Below are 17,157 nucleotides of genomic sequence, written 5' to 3' on the forward strand. Positions count from 1 at the left end.
ATCAACGACTCCTCTCCTTCTTCCCCCCATTCAAGCCCATTACATTTCTATAAAAAAAAACATTTTTCTATTATTAGTATTTTCTATACACGAAAGGTGCCAGATCTGGCTAAATAAGTCCCGGAACGGCCAAAATCAAGAGGTGCCGGATCTTGTTCCGGCAAGATCCGACACAAATTGACCCTTGTATTTACCAATAAGTAAGAATTTAATGGCAGATGTTTTTTGCGTTTCATCAAATCTACCTAGCAACATGTGACCATTTTAAGTGATCCAACCACAAATGTTGCCCCCCTCTCCCACCCAAAAAAAAAAAAGCCATGATGACACAAGTTATCATTTATAAAATACAAATAAAATAAAATATTTACTTTTAACCAATTCAGAAATATAAAGAAGGTAAAGAAAGATCTGGGTAATATATCTGACGGTTTCCCGGCATCAGGAGAAAACGAGCGGTTCCAACTCGTAACAAACTCGGCCGGCCAGGTCCTCGGGGACTGTTTCCGCAGAGTTTTCCGTGTCTGCTGATGTTTCTGTGTCCGCCGGGAGCTTCGCAGCTCTTTCCTGGTTGGCGCCCGTGCTACCGTCCCTGAGGGAGGTCAAATGGGGAAAGTTGTCCAATTCATTTTTGACCGAGAGGGGCGAACGAAGGAATCCCAGTCCAAATCAATTGGAAATTTTTTGGTTCCCCACCTGCCATCGAGACCACCATTGCCTGCGTCTTCCAACTCGGCTTTGGTGGTTCTCCCGAACTGGTTGCGGAACTCGATCAAGGTGCCTGAAATGAAGAACAAAAGATCTATTTTAGCAGTGAATGTTTCATTGACGGTGATAGATGTCCAATTTATATATACGGTATATTTTTCAATTCATAAATATATTCATTTATATTTTTTTTTATATTTGGCAATCTTTTGCCAAAGTTGCGGCAAGTCAGCTGTAAAATAAAGATCGTTATATTACTCAGTGCTTTCCATTAATTTTAATTAAAATCAAGATTACAGGCTATTTTCATTGATGTGAAAAATATATTGATGAAAATGTTTAATTAAAAAAAAAAAACATACATTACAAAGTAATTTTGAAAAAATTTTTGAATATTTTCTGGTTTATGACCCAAATGTTTTTTTGTTTTTTTTAAAAAATAAAAATCAGATATTTGATTTAAAAATAATACGGAGCCCCTAAAGGGACATGGACAGAAATAAAATAAATTTAAGCAATCTGGTGCGCACTACAAACTATCTGGTAAACATTAGCATTATATAGCATTTAAGCTAGCGGCCTTTTGCTTATCAAGTTAGCCATTTGTTGTAAACATTAGCATTATTTAGCATTTAAGGTAGCGGATTTTTGCGATGCAAGTTAGCCAACTAGTATAAACATTAGCATAATACAGCATTTAAGCTAGCGGACTTTTGCCATGCAAGTTAGCCAATTGTTGTAAACATTAGCAGTATTTAGCATTTAAGCTAGAGGACTTTTGCTATGCAAGTTCGCCAATTGTCGTAAACATTAGCATTATATAGCATTTAAGCTAGCGGACTTTTGATAAGCAAGTTAGCCAATTGTTGTAAACATTAGCATTATATAGCATTTAAGGGGAGTTTTGCGATCCAAGTTAGCCAGTTGTTGTAATCATTAGCATTATGTCGCATTCAAGCTAACGGACTTTTGCAATGCAAGTTAGCCAGTTGTTGTAAACATTAGCATTATTTAGCATTTCAGCTAGCGGACTTTTGCTATGCAAGTTAGCCAATTGTTGTAATTGTAAACATTAGCATTATATAGCATTCAAGCACAATTGTTTGATGTCTGCAAAGCTGATAAACCTTACGTTTAGTGTTAATATTAATAAAGTAAAGTAAAAAATAAGATCCTGTGAAGTACAATAAGGTACTGCTTATGCGAGTAAAAAAAAAAAAATCACTGGAGACAAAATGGCGAAATTGCGTAGGTACTACCTGTACTTCCACCCCTGAAAATATCAAAATCAAATGCATGTATATTAGCAAATGTGCTTACGAGAATGTTGTCTTCTCCTCCTCCACACCAGATAACCCACTACGACAGTTAGCAGTAGCAACACCAACCCGGTCACGAGTCCCGAGACCACCGATGAAGACTCCGTTGCTGTGGATGATTCGGACCTTAATTTCAATCTGGGGCAAAAGAATTTTTGCGTCTTACCGACAACGTTGATATAAAGTGATGTGGAAGGGGTGGACCAAAATGCATTGGACGAGAAGTTGACGGCGTAAAGACAGACGTAATCTCCTTGGTCTTTATCCTGGATGTCGGGAAATTCGAACATTGCTACGTAAAAAACGGTATGTCCGAACGCAGCTTTGGCGGCGGTGACGTTGGTGTCGGTGTTCTTCAGGTAGAAAGTGCCGTGAGGGTACAAGGAATGGACGGAGCACGTGACGGAGAAGCCGCTGCCCCGCGTGACCGACACCTCGCGCGGACTGTACATCACCATCACTTGGTAGGTGGTCATTGTGATGATCGGCTTCTCCAAGGACACTGAAAACAAAACAGGAGACGCTTTTCTAAGTGAAAACAGGAACGGTCCAGGAGATATTCAAAAGGCGAGAACCTTTAACGCTGAGTTCCATGGGATCTCCTTGAGGGAAGTAGATGACGTTACTCTGGAGTTGTTTCTGGTACTCGCAGAAGTACGAGCCCCGGTGGCTGAAGTTGACTCTGGACAGGGTAAAGGTTGCTGCCTCGCTCTCGGAATACTTGTGAAGCTTAAACTCGCCCTGTAACTTTTTCAGCAAGAAAGTGCCGCCCATTTGCTCAGTCTGAAGGGTGCAGGTGAACTCCACGTTTTGACCCCAGCTGACATCCGCCGACGGGTTCACCGTGATCCGAGGCTTCGCCAGACCACCTGAGACCATCGGGAAAGGAACCGTATTCGATGATTTGATGTCTTTTGTTGATTGAGTTTGCAGAAATTCTTAAATTATTTTTTACCCTAATGGGACATAGCAGACAATTGGACTTGAGTCACAGGGACTCGAGTTGCAAATATGATAACTCACAACTCAACTTGGACTTGACTCATTTGAGCTGGGAGGGTCCAAGATTTGAGCCTCGACTCGACTTGTGAGGCAGTAACTCGAGACTCGACTCGTGAGACAATGACTCGAACTCAACAAGCTGATTCGAAAAACTTGTTGAATCGTTGATTACTTCCCACATGCTAGTGATCTGATTGGAACACCGTAATGCTGGTTTAAGTTTTTCTTTTACATTAACTTACATTGACAACAAGGTTTCCCTCAAAGACAAACCTGAGCGCTTTGTGGGTTGGTTGGGGTACAATGGTGTAGGCCTTGACTAACCTGTGCCTCAACTCGTCTTTATAACGTCATGACTCGGCTGCACTCAACAAAACATTGTGACTCAGCTGGACTCGACATAACGTCGTGGCTCGACTGGACTCGATATAACCTCGTGGCTCGACATAACCTCGTGACTCCGCTCGACATAACCTCGTGACTTGTCTCAGCTCGACTTTGTGTCTCGGCTCGGCTCGACATAGCCTCGTGACTCCGCTCGACTCGATATAGCCTCGTGACTTGGCGCAACATGACCTCATGACTCCACTCTACGAGTACTCGACTCGACTTAACCTCGTGACTCCACTAACATAACCTTGTGACTCGGCTCGACTCGACATAACCTCGTGACTCGCCTCGACATAACCTCGTGACTCCGCTCGGCATAACCTCGTGACTCCGCTCGGCTCGACATAACCTCGTGACTCGGCGCAACATAACCTCATGACTCCATTACTCTACTAGTACTTGACTAACATAACCTCGTGACTCCACTCACATGACCTTGTGACTCTGCTCGGCTCGACATAACCTCGTGTCTCCGCTCGGCTCGACATAACCCCGTGACTCGGCTCGGCATAACCTCGTGACTCGGCTCGGCTCGGCATAACCTCGTGACTCGGCTCGGCTCGGCTCCACATAGCCTCGTGACTCCGCTCGACTCGACATTATCTCGTGACTCCGCTCGACTCGACATAGCCTCATGACTCGGCGCAACATAACCTCATGACTCCACTCTACTAGTACTTGACTCGACATAAGCTCGTGACTCCACTAACATAACCTCGTGACTAGGCTCAACTCGACATAACCTCATGACTCGGCTCGGCTCGACATAACCTCGTGACCCGGCTCGGCTCCACATAGCCTCATGCCTCCGCTCGACTCGACATTATCTCGTGACTCCGCTCGACTCGACATAGCCTCATGACTCGGCGCAACATAACCTCATGACTCCACTCTACTAGTACTCGACTCGACATAACCTCGTGACTCCACTAACATAACCTCGTGACTAGGCTCGACTCGACCTAACCTCGTGACTCGTCTTGGCTCGACATAACCTCGTGACTCCTCTCGGCTCCACATAGCCTCGTGACTCCGCTCTGCTCGACATAGCCTCGTGACTCCGCTCTGCTCGACATAGCCTCGTGACTCCACTTTGTTCGACATAGCCTCGTGACTCCGCTCGACTCGACATAGCCTCGTGACTCCACTCTACTAGTACTTGACTCGACATGACCTCGTGACTCCACTAACATAACCTCGTGACTCGACTCGACATAACCTCGTGACTCGTCTCCGCTCGAAATAACCTCGTGACTAGGCTCGACTCGACATAACCTCGTGACTCCGCTCAAACTCGACATAGCCTCGTGACTCCGCTTGACTCGACATAGCCTCATGACTCGGCGCAATAGAACCTCATGACTCCACTCTACTAGTACTTGACTTGACATAACTTCGTAATTCGACTCGAAATAACCCCGTGACTCGACTCGAAATAACTTCGTGACTCGACTTGACTTGCCCACAACAGGTAAGCGTCAGGACTTGTGACTCGGATCATAGCGACTTACGCAATTGTCTGGGACTTAGACATTGGTGTTGAATTTGCCAATGGAAATGAATGAAGATGTTTTTGTCAAATTTTGGTGGTAAGACGTTAACACAATCTTGGTTCACCATTATTCTGTTGTATTTTTTAACACTATAAATCAGATTTTTAAAAACTGGGACTACAAGTTTTTGTTGATTACATTTTTTATAAAAAAACAAAAAAATCTTTCTCACCCAAACAAATGACTCCAGCGTCCTCAGAGTGGCCGCAGTTGTTCTCTCCAAATGGCTGGTGGTTGCAGTGTGTGATGGCCAACTCCTGACCTTCACACACCACGTTGTCCAGCCATATGGGACCAGTGCCCCGCCCGAAATGCGCGTTGCCAGGAGCCGACACGGCGTGGCCGCAGCCAAGCTGTCGGCACACCACGTCGGCAGCGCTCACTTCCCACTCGTCGTCGCAAATGGTCCCCCAAACGCCGGCGTGAAACACCTCCACTCGGCCGGAACAGCCGCTCCAGCCGCCAACTAGCTGTAGCTTGGCTGCGAGCAGAAACCCGGATGAATCGGCAATTCGTTTAGTTTGGTCGAAAACCTTTGCGATAGCGCAAAGTGACAAAATCGCTTCACCTGCACAGGAAACGCCGGCGTCTTGATCATGCGGGCACGTGGATTTAGTGAAACCTTTGAGCGAGCACTGCTCAAGATGGCTGATGTTAGCGAAACAGGCGTCGTTAGCCTCCACCACGGGGCCGCTACTTTGACCGTAATGAGCGGCACCGTGGACGCTGACCACGCGGCCGCACTCCAAACGATCGCACACCACCTCGGCTTTGGCCTGGTTCCAGTCGGCGTCGCAAACGGAGTGCCACGTGCCGTCGTACTGGACCTCCACGGTACCGGTGCACTCGATTTCGCTTTTCACCAAGCGCACCTCCAAGCTATCTGTGGGAGTTAAGGTTTAGCAATCTCTAGACACAAAGTATGATGATATGAAAAACAAAAACTGCGGTAAGTTTAGTCGACGAAAAGCTATTCAAAGGGTAGACAAAATACCGAAAGATTGAAATAGACAAAATCTGAAGTAGATTTAGTGAACTGCACTAAAACATGTAAAAGGTTATTGTTAACTTCCCCCTCAAGTTCTTAAAGACGTTCACCTAGCTAGGCGGTTCTAAGTGTGATACAAGTACTAGTACTCCACGAGCTCCCTCTAGTGGTACTTCAAAAATAGGCTTTTGAATAAATCTCATTCTGGCAAGACATTTCATCACATTTTCAACAGGTTTTCGGGATGTAGCAAGTCACCTGAGCAGACCACGCCGGCTAGCGAGGTGATGTTGCACAACCTATCCTGGAAAGACCGTTGCGAGCACTGCGCCAACGTGGACTCCATTCCGTTGCATTCGATCTGCTCGATCCAGACGTGTCCCGAACCGTGGCCGAACTCCGTCCCGGCAGTGATCTTGATGGCTTTGCCGCAGTCGAGCTGCCTACACACCACCGTCGCGTCGTCATTGTCCCACATTTCTCCGCACACGTCTCCCCAGCGGCCGTTATTGAAGAACTCCACCCTCCCGGTGCAGCGGTTTTGGCCGCCGGCCAGCCTCACGTTACCGGAGCATTCGACGGAGGCCTCCTGAACGCGATCGTGGCCGCTACGGACGTAATCCCGGAAGGAGCACTGTGTTAGCGAAGTCTCCCTTCCGTTGCAGTTGATTTTATAGCCGTTGACGTCGCCCCTTTGCCCGAAAGACCCCGAAGCTTTGACGGGATCGCCGCAGTTCATCTCCCGGCAGACCACCGCCGTTTCGTGCAAACTCCATTGAACGTTGAACACGGATGACCAGTGGCCTTCGTGGTGGACCTCCACCCGGCCTGAACACTGGTTGGTTCCATTTATCAGTCTGATGCTGGCTAAGAAACAAAGAGATAGAGAAATCAGGAATGAGGTGGTTGCGGAAATTTATCCCGACACTCTCAGCTAAATTAGGCGAGTCAGAAAGACATGGTCAATGAACTTTGAGCTAAGGACTGAAACTGATTCTGAGGTCTGCATTTTCTTTCAAGGAACTGTAGAAACAGACTAAGTGAACCTAAAATGCCTACTTGAGACAAAAACTGCTGCTGTGCCCTTTGGGGCATGGGTTTGACAAACTCAAGACTTTTTTTTGAAGGTCTACACATTAAAGATATGTCTAGTGATCTTCATGTTAAGAACTGAAACTGGTTCTGGGGGCGGCATTTTCTTGCAAGGACCCCAAGAAACATACAAGGAACCTACAATGGCTGCTTTAGACCAAAACTACTGACTTATGTGCAGGGCTTCCAGAAACTTTTTTGCACAGCAAAGACAGGGCTACTGAACTTAATGTTCAGAACCGAAACTGGTTTTGAGGGATGCATTTTCATGTAAAGACTCTAGACGGACTTAAAACGGCTAATTTAGACCTGTGTCCTTTCAGGCATGGTTTCTACAGACTTTTTTGTAGGTCTACAATTAAAAGTAATGACTACTAAACCTCATGTTAAGAACCGAAACTGGCTTTGAGGGCTGCATTTTCATGTAAGGACCCCTAGAAACAGACACAATGAACCTAAATGGCCGCTATAAACTGAAACGGCAGATTTTCAGCTATGGCACATTAAGGAAATTCAGGACAAAACAAGGTAGACCGGAGCGTGTTCCAATTATAGAGGGATCACGCTCCTCAGCCTCCCCGGTAGTCGTAAGTTTATTCAGGGGTGCTGGAGAGGAAGATCCATTCGGAAGTCGAATCTCTGATTCAGGACGACTAGTGTGGTTTTGTCCCGGCCGTGGAACAGTGGACCAGCTCTACACCCTTGGCAGGGTCCTCGAGAATGCATTGGAGTTCGTCCAACCAATCTACATGTGTTTTATGGATTTGGAGAAGACGTTCGACTGTGTGCCTCGGGAGTCCTGTGGGGGGTGCTCCGGGATTACGAGGTATCGTTTCCCCTGGTAAGGGCTATCCGGTCCCTGTACAACCGGTGTCAGAGTTTCATTGCCGGCAGTAAGTCAAATTCGTTCCCAGTGAGTGTTGGACTCCGCCAAGTCTGCCCTTTGTCACAGATTCTGTTCATAATTTCTATGAACAGAATTTCCAGGCGCAGCCGAAGCTTTGAGGGGGTGCGGTTTTGTGGCCTCACCGTTGCATCTCTGCTTTTTGCAGATGATGTCGTGTTGTTGGCTTTAACAAGCTGTGACCTCCAACTCTCACTGGAGCGGTTCGCAGCCAAGTGTGAAGCGGTCGGGATGAAGATCAGCACCTCCAAATCCGAGACCATGGTCCTCAGTCGGAAAAGGGGAGGCGTGCCCTCTCCGGGTCAGGGATGAGACTCCTGCCCCAAGTGGAGGAGTTATCTTGGGGTCTTGTTCAAGAGTGAGGGTAGGAGAGAGCGGGAGCTCAAGAGGCTGATTGGTGCAGCATCTAAAGGGATACGGACTCTGCACCGTTCCATAGTGATGAAGAAGGAGCCAAGCCGAAAGGCGAAGTTCTCAATTTACCAGTCGATCTACGTTCCTACCCTCACCTATGGTCACGAGCTGTGGGTCGTGACCGAAAGACAACAAGATCCTGGATACAAGCAGCCGAAATGAGTTTCCTCTGCAGGGTGTCCCGGCTCTCCCTTAGGGATAGGGTGACAAGTTCCGTCATCTGGGAGGGACTCTGCGTCGAGCCGCGACTCCTCCGTGTTGAGAGGAGCCAGTTAAGCTGGCTCGGGCATCTGGTTCGGATGCCACCTGGACACCTCACTGGATAGGTGTTCCAGGCATGTCCCATCGGCGGGAGGCCCCAGGGACGACCCAGGACACCCTGGAGAGTGTATGTCTCTAAGCTGGAATGGGAATGCCTTGGGATCCCGTTGGAGGAGCTTGTTCAAGTGGCTGGGGAGAGGGAAGTCTGGGCTTCCCTGCTAAAGCTGCTGCCCCCGGGACCTGACCGCGGATTAAGCAGATGATGGATAGATGGATGGATATAAGACAAAACAAACCTATCTTGGTCTGACAGTGATCGCTCACCTGAACACATAACGGAAGCGTCTTCGACGTGATTGCAGTTAGTATCTCCGAAGGGTGAATGCGGGCATTGAAGCAAGGACGACTCGTTGCCCAAGCATCCGACGTCGTCCAGCCAAATTTGACCCCCGCCTTCGCCGAAGTAGGCTCCTGATTTGGCCGTCATGGCCGTGCCGCAGTCCAATGCTCTGCACACTACTTGGGCATCTCTGATGTCCCAGGAGTCATCGCACACCGTCCCCCATATGCCGTCGTGGTAGACCTCCACTCGGCCTGAGCAGCGGTTGGTACCATTGACGAGCCGTAGTACGGGAGGTCCTATTGAAAATGCCCAAAATCAGAAACGGTCCCTCAAAAAACCAGTTAGCGTCTCTCGACACTTACCCGTACACGACAGCGAAACTCCTCGGCATGTATCCGGGTTGTCCTGGATGGTGCACTGCGAGAATGAGGTCGCGTCTCTGGGACAGGCGCCTCTGTATCTCTTGAGCTGGCTTTCGCCGAAGTACTCGACGGACTTGGACGGACCTCCGCAGTTGAGTTCCTTACATACAAAGGCGGCCTCTTTGGCGCTCCAGTTGTGATCGCACAGCTTGCCCCAACCGCCGTTGTGGAAGATCTCAAGGCGACCTGAGCAGGGCGTGCTTCCGTTGCTAAATCGGAAAGTTTCTGGATGAAGAAAAAAAAAATATGGCTACTTTTGTAGGGGTATCATGACTGTGTTTACTATAGCATTTACTATCAGTCAACTTTGAACGCTGTGGCTTTATTTGATGATGCGGCTAATTGTTAAAGGCTAACCATCACGCTTCCTTTAGCATCGTGGTGATGTTGCTACTTTGGGTGTGTCCAGAGACTAACTTACAAGCGTAAGCATTCCATTATCCAAAAACAGTTTTTAAATATAACAGTTTGCAATTGGAGTGCATTGTCCAACGCGCCTTTAGCAATAGCATTCCTGAGGCTACGTCATTTAGTCGAAAATGTTTTGTTGTCAAAAGAAGATTTGATGCCACTACACTACTGAATAAATATTATAAGATTAGCCAAGGCTGATTAGACCGAATAAAGTGATTTTTAAAAATTATATCCAAAATTGCTATGCTAGCCGAGTTCATTAGTCACAATGGTAGCGGTGATTCTGTCCATGCTTGGTACCAAAACAGAAGAATATTTTAAGGCTAGCCATAAGTGGTTTAACAGATTTTAAAAGAATGAACATCAAACGTATGCTATCACCAAGCTACTAAGCTAAAGCTAGCGATGATAGCCATTAGACCAGAGTTCTTTAGGCACCGTCTGATGCTTGGTGTTATTACAGATAAACAATTTAAGCCTTTTATTAAATTAAATTTTAAAACAGGATATCGAGAGTTTGCTAGGACAAAGCTGCTATGCTAACACGCTGCTCGCCAAGTTCATTCGGCACTATGGAGATTTTTTCCCACCGCTTGGCGCCATTCCAAAAGAACAAGGTCAGGCTAGCCAAGGCTAATTAGACAGAATAAAATGATTTAAAAAAGGATATCCACTGTTTCCTATGACAAAATTGCTATGCTAGCAGAGTTCATTAGTCACAATTGAGATTTTAGCGTTGAAGATTCTGTCCATGATTGGTGCAATTATGAAAGAATATCTTAAGGCTAGCCATAAGTGGTTTAATAGATCTTAAAAGAATGAGCATCGAAGGTAGGCTATGACCAAGCTACTATACTAAAGCTAGTGATAATAGCCATTAGCCCAGAGTTCTTTTGGCACTGTCTGATGCTTGTTGTCATTACAGAAGAACAATCCAAGCCTTTTTTATTCAATATTAAAACAGGATATCTCGAGTTTGCTTAGACAAAGCTGCAATGCTATAACAGGTTGCTCGCCAAGTTCATTCGGCACTATGGAGATTTTTTTTCCCCCGCTTGGCACCATTACCAAAGAACAAGTTAAGGCTAGCCACGGCTAATTGGACAGGATAAAATGATTTTAAAAAGGTTATCCACTGCTCCCGACGACAAAATTGCTATGATAGCCGAGTTCATTCGTACAATGGGGATTTTAGCGGTGAAGAAGCTTCTGTCCGATGCTTGGTGCCAAAACAGACAAATATATTAAGGCAAGCCATTAGCGGTTTAACAGATTTTAAAAGAATGAGAATCAAAAATAGGCTATGACCAAGCTACTATGCTAAAGCTAGCGATGATAGCCATTAACCTAGAGTTCTTTAGGCACCGTCTGATGCTTGATGTCATTACAGAAGAACAATGTAAAGCTAGCCCTGAGTGGTTTGACAAATTTTAAGACAACAGACATTCAGAGTACGCCACGACCAATCTACTATTCTAGGCCTGATAGCAATTAGAGTTCTTTCGGCACAATGAAGACTTTCTTCCCTAAGAAGACCCTGTTTAAGGCATGGTGAACAATAGAACAAGTTAAGGCTAACCATTAGTTGTCTGACAAATTTCAAAAGATTGGACAACTACTGTATGCTGCGACCAAGTTATTACACCACGGTTAGCCATTAGCCACAAGTTATTAGGATTGTAAGAGGACTGCTGCAAGTCTAAGTGGGTTTTGTTTGAGTTTTTTTGTCTTCCAGAGTGGCTACGAACACATCTGATGGACTAGTGACAGTTTAGTTAACATGAAATTTGGGTGGCGCAACTGATAGTCCGGTCAATTACGTTAAGCACCTGAACATACGACGCCGGCGTCTTCTGCGTGGCTGCAGTCGTGCTCGCCCATCCCTCTGTGCGAGCACTCGGAGAGCGACTTCTCCTGCCCCGTGCAATCTAGATCGTCCAGCCAGGTTTGATCGTCGCCGCTGCCGAAGAAGGCCTTGTACTTGACTTCCAAAGGAGCCCCACAGCCCATCTCGCGGCACGCCACGCTAGCCTCCTGAATCCCCCATTTGTCGTCGCACACCGTCCCCCACTGGTCCATGTGAAGGATCTCCACTCGGCCAGAGCAGCGGTTGGTTCCGTTGACCAGACGAATGGGTTGGCTGTCTGAAACCCGTGAAAGTGGAGCTTACTGACATCTGCCGACGTCAGTAATGGAGCTCACTGGACTTACTGTAGCAAGAAATGGTTGCGTCCGTGCATGTTTCCTTGACGGGTTTGTGCGAGCAATGCGCGACGGAGCTTTCGTTGCCCAAACACGTGGTCTTCACAGCCAAAACTTCGCGCGATTCGCCGAAATACTGTTTTTGGGCGGAAACCAGCGGGTTCCCGCAGCTCATCTCCCGGCACACCACCTTGGATTCGGGCATCCCAAACTCGCCGCACACTTTGTTCCAGTGACCGTCCGTGTAGACTTCCAGTCGGCCGTTGCAACGGCTGCTGCCGTTAGTTACCCGCAAGTGTTCTGAAACGTGTTATGGTAAAACTCACAGATAAAGTTTGAGTCAGCTGGCTTAGTAATGAGTTTTAAATTGTAGTATTACAACATTAAAGTAGTATTAGTGCAAGAATAAAATTGTCATATTGGAATTTTTTTGTCGCAAAATTATTTTTTGTCGTACTAATACTACGACGTCGATCTCGTAATATTACGATTTAAGTTAATTAGTCGTACTGCATCCATACATATTATGTCATATAATATTTCAACTTTTATCTAATAATATTACGATTTTTTTCTCACACAAATACAATTTTAATCTCGTAATTTTACGACTTTTTCTCATACTGAAATTACTTTTTCTCATAATAGTACAACTTTTTTCTCATACTAATCCTAGAAAATTAATCTCGTAATATTTCGGCTTTACTCTCATAATATTACGATTTTTTTTTCTCGCACTAAAACAAACTTTAATTTTGTAGTATTACGACTATTGTCTTATACTAATACTACTTTTTTCTCGTAATAATAATACTTTGAACAGTCCTATTTGTTCTGGTACTGATGCTACTTCTTTTTTTCGTAATATTAAAACTTATCGTATTAATACAATGATTTTAATCTAGTACTAATATCACGACTTTTTCTTGTACTAATAGTACGACTTTAATCTCGTAATATTGACTTATTTCTCGTACTTATTACTTGAATCTCATAAAATTGTGTCTTTTTTCTTGCACTAATACTACTTGAATCTCTGTAATACTTTACTTTTTATAACTTTAATCACATCATTTTACCTTTATCTCGTACTAATACGACTTTTTTCTTGTACTAAAACTATGACTTTAATATAGTAATATTACGAATTTTTTCCTTGTTCTATTACCATGGCTATATTATATATTATACAGTGATCCCTCGTTTTTCGCAGTTAACGGCGACCAGAACCCGCCGCGATAAGTGAAGAAACGTGAAGTAGCGCCCCCAAACCCAACAAAAAAAACCCACTTTTTTTGTGTGTGTGTGTTCAATTTATTTATTCAGATTTAGCATTGGAAAGAGATACATATAAGACATGTTTTTTTTTTTCACTTTTTTTCCCCAAAGTATAAAAAAAACAGGGCTGAAAAAGCAGTTTCTGCTCTTGCACCCGTCTTTAAAATAAACTGCTGTATTTTAAGCCCAAAGAACTGTTATGTTTAATAGAACAATGTCTATATACTGCCATAGCAGTTTCATGGTGCATTAAGCCCCCAAACTATTTTTAATTGCCTGTTTTACCCTGGAGACCCCCGTTTACAGACACCGCGCAACCGCTTTTGTTTCAACCCCGCCATAAAAAGAAGATAGGTAATCACATTATTTAAAACGTCTCACATTTTTAGCTTAGAATCATGAATTGATGTCTAAGATTTAGTTTAAAAAAATGACTATAAAATTATTCACTCGCATATTTTAAACTTTTAAACAAATTACGTCACAATGAAAGAAATAGTGTCTGTAATAAGGTCCCGGATATCTACCTCATAAATATCGCTTAAATTGTCGTTTTTTTTTTTTTTTTTGGGTTACTGTCGCATTTTCCCCAGAGTTTAGATGATAAATAATCGATCCGAACAATGAAAAATGAACAAAAAAAAAAAACGTTTCAAAAGGTAAATATTTGAAGAAGAAATCTCGACCACTCCTTGATGTCTATGATTTCTACATCGCAACCCTTGTTATATTACCGTGTTTCACCCATACAATCCCCAAAAGTCTGGCTATGGCTATTCACAGCTTTGTCTTTACTTGGTAAGACATGCTACACTGAGTTTTTGAATCGAAACAAGGTAAGTACGCGATAATATCTCGCTAATATCATGGCGTCTTTAATTATGCTCTCTCCTGCTCTTACCACAAGCTAGGGTTTAGGGGATAAACTTTTTTTTTTAATGCCCTCCAGTTCAAAAATTTTCTTCCCCCCAAAAATTTAGATTTTAAGCTTTCCAATGATGTATCACACATGCATATCAGACAATTTTGAAATGTGGCCAAATTGCGGGTCTCAGAGCGGAACTTCAAGTCACCTGAGAAATTTCCGCCATATGTATATTTCGATAAATGGTTTTTAATCACTTCAAATGTAATAATTATAAGTAGGGCTGTCAAAATTATCGTGTTAACGGGCGGTAATTAATTTTTTAAATTAATCACAGTAAAATATTTGACGCAATTAACGCACATTCCCCGCTCAAACAGATTAAAATGACAGCACAGTGCAATGCCAACTTGGTACTTGTGTTTTTTGGAGATTTGTCGCCCTCTGCTGACACTTGGGTGCGACTGATTTTATGGGCTTCAGCACCCATGAGCATTGCGTAATTATTGACAACAATGGCGGGCTACTAGTTTATTTTTTGATTGAAAATTTAACAAATTTTACGAAAACATTAAGAGGGGTTTTAATATAAAATTTCTATAACTTGTACTAACATTTATCTTTTAAGAACAACAAGTCTTTCTATCCATGGATCGCTTTAACAGAATGTTAATAATGTTAATGCCATCTTGTTGATTTATTCTTATAATAAACAAATACAGTACTTATGTACCGTATTTTGAATTTATATATCCATCTTGTGTCTTATCTTTCCATTCCAACAATAATTTGCAAAAAATATGGCATATTTTATAGATGGTTTGAATTGCGATTAATTACGATTAATTAATTTCTAAGCTGTAATTAACTCGATTAAAAATTCGAATCATTTGACAGCCCTAATTATAAGTTTTAAACATGTAACTGTCCCACTGAATTATTTTTAAACAAGAATAAAGTAAAAAAATGCTTGTCTTTATTAAATGCTTCATTGAGTGAGTTCACCCATATCCACTCAAGCTGCTTATTTACAAACAATGAGTTGCCACGAAAAATGTTTAACAAATTAAATGATGATTGACACATGCGCCGCTTTGATGCTTAGGCTTTTAGGCATCTGTGGCAAGATCAAAGCTTAACTGTCTGTCAATCATCATTAACTAAATAACTCCAATGCACTGCCTGAACAACAAAATGCAGGGCGAGGGAGTGAGACTACGCGATCGGCTCGGAGCAGCTAATGGTTTTTTTTTCTTTAATTAAAAAAAAAACAAATCTTTGATGGACTGAGGGCGCGAAGAAGCGAGGGATCAATGTATTCATGGAAGTGTTATCATTAAACGTACAAAAATCCTATAATCCAACCTCAAAATCTGCCTAGCAACCATGCAGTCACTGTCTCACCTGAGCAGACCACGCTGGCGTCTTCTTCGTGCCCGCAGTTATTGTCCCCGAAGGGGCGGTGCTGGCACTTGAGGATAGACAATTCGCTTCCGGTGCACTGCACGTCATCTAGCCAGATGGGGCCAACGGACATGCCGAAGCGCGACCCTTTATAGGCCGCTAGCGCTGTGCCGCACTGGAGCTCGCGGCACACCACCTGGGCGCTGTTCAGGTCCCAGAAGTCGTCGCAGACGGTGCCCCACTCGCCGGCATGGAGGACCTCCACTCTCCCCGAGCAGCGCGTGGACGAGGGGCCCGCCAGCCTCACAGTGGCGCTGGAGCATTCTGGGAAACAGAAGCGAGAACTGGAAAAATTGACATTTTATTTGGAAGTTTAATTGAATTTCAATAAGTTTCAGTTGTAGACGTCCAACCCATTTGAAGTGGGAGGGTGGCAGCGAAAGAAAGTTCGTTCATTCGCTGCCACCCTCCCACTTCAAATGGATTGGACAGCTATTGCTGTGAATGGCAGGCAATGTGTGTAGAAGTAAAATACCGACCTGTACAGATGAAAAGATGTAGAAGACCTGAAGTAGAAATAATTTCATTAATAATTTCAATAATATAGTCATTTTAAATCCTATTGGTTTACTTAAAAAAAAAAAACTTTTTTAAATGAAAATATTTAGATATACTGCATTTACTGTATTTTCCATTCCATTTTTTTTTATCCTTTCATAAAGAAATTACGATTTTTAAAATACAATTAAATAAATATATAAAAATAAATAAATTAAAAAAATAATTTAAAAAATATATGTAAAATAGAAAAATTAACCAAAATTTAAAAAAAAATATATATATATATAAGAAAAAACTTTTAAAAACGCAAACAAATATAAATATTACATTCAGTTAGGATAGTGAACTTAAACATGCCCCAAATTGACATCATTAATGTTGCTTGTATGTATTTTACAATGCGTAAAAAAATTTATATATAAAAATAAATAAAATAAAATGCATGATTCAATTGAAGGATACATTTTGGGGAAAAAAACAATTATTTAAATTATAAAATATAAAAAATAATTAATAAAATAACATCTTGAGCAATAAAAAAATACATAAAAATAATTCTAAATAAAATAAATGTATTTTTAAATGCAAAACATCAAAAAAATATATGACAATAAATTAAAAAAAACAAGAAATATTAAGAAAAATTCAAATAAGTGTGCTTAAACTTACCTATTGCTAGATAAAAAACACGTTTCTGGCCAGAAATGAACTTTGTCATGTCTTGTGAAGGTCGTCAAAACCTGCCATAATTAAAAAAGAAACGTTTACGCACGAGTGGGAAGATAGCGGCTATTTGTGTAAAAAGTACAGGACGTACCTGTTAAAAGCGATCATTTGGGGACGGGAGCCCCGTGTGCTGCTACCTGCCACTAAAGCTTGAAAATAAGACGGTGGACTCGGACCGCAAAAAGCCTCTTGTTGACATTGGCATCAATCATTAAAGTGGATTCTTTGACCCAATAAGTTCACTCAGCAAGCGAAACACATAGTAAACCAATATTAATTTCTATCACAGATCCCCCCCCCCCAATAAAAAT

At 43.1% G+C, this 17,157-nt stretch overlaps 1 protein-coding gene across 1 annotated transcript; it reads right to left on the reverse strand.

The window, feature by feature from the left end:
- Window positions 1-324: 324 nt before the first annotated feature.
- On the reverse strand, window positions 325-17,012 carry LOC130908081 (deleted in malignant brain tumors 1 protein-like). Its single transcript, XM_057823701.1, has 16 exons — window positions 16,938-17,012; window positions 16,790-16,860; window positions 16,099-16,125; window positions 15,560-15,883; window positions 12,022-12,312; window positions 11,640-11,954; window positions 9,337-9,621; window positions 8,956-9,270; window positions 6,219-6,827; window positions 5,541-5,855; window positions 5,145-5,453; window positions 2,603-2,896; window positions 2,194-2,529; window positions 2,029-2,136; window positions 697-781; window positions 325-592 (listed from the first exon to the last, which is right to left on the reverse strand). Exons 2-16 carry the CDS (start codon window positions 16,836-16,838, stop codon window positions 442-444), a joined length of 3,813 nt encoding a protein of 1,270 aa, XP_057679684.1. The 5' UTR covers window positions 16,839-16,860; window positions 16,938-17,012; the 3' UTR covers window positions 325-441.
- Between the last annotated feature and the right edge of the window lie 145 nt (window positions 17,013-17,157).

This window comes from Corythoichthys intestinalis, chromosome 19 (assembly GCF_030265065.1).
Source record: "Corythoichthys intestinalis isolate RoL2023-P3 chromosome 19, ASM3026506v1, whole genome shotgun sequence".
Lineage (NCBI taxonomy): Eukaryota > Metazoa > Chordata > Actinopteri > Syngnathiformes > Syngnathidae > Corythoichthys > Corythoichthys intestinalis.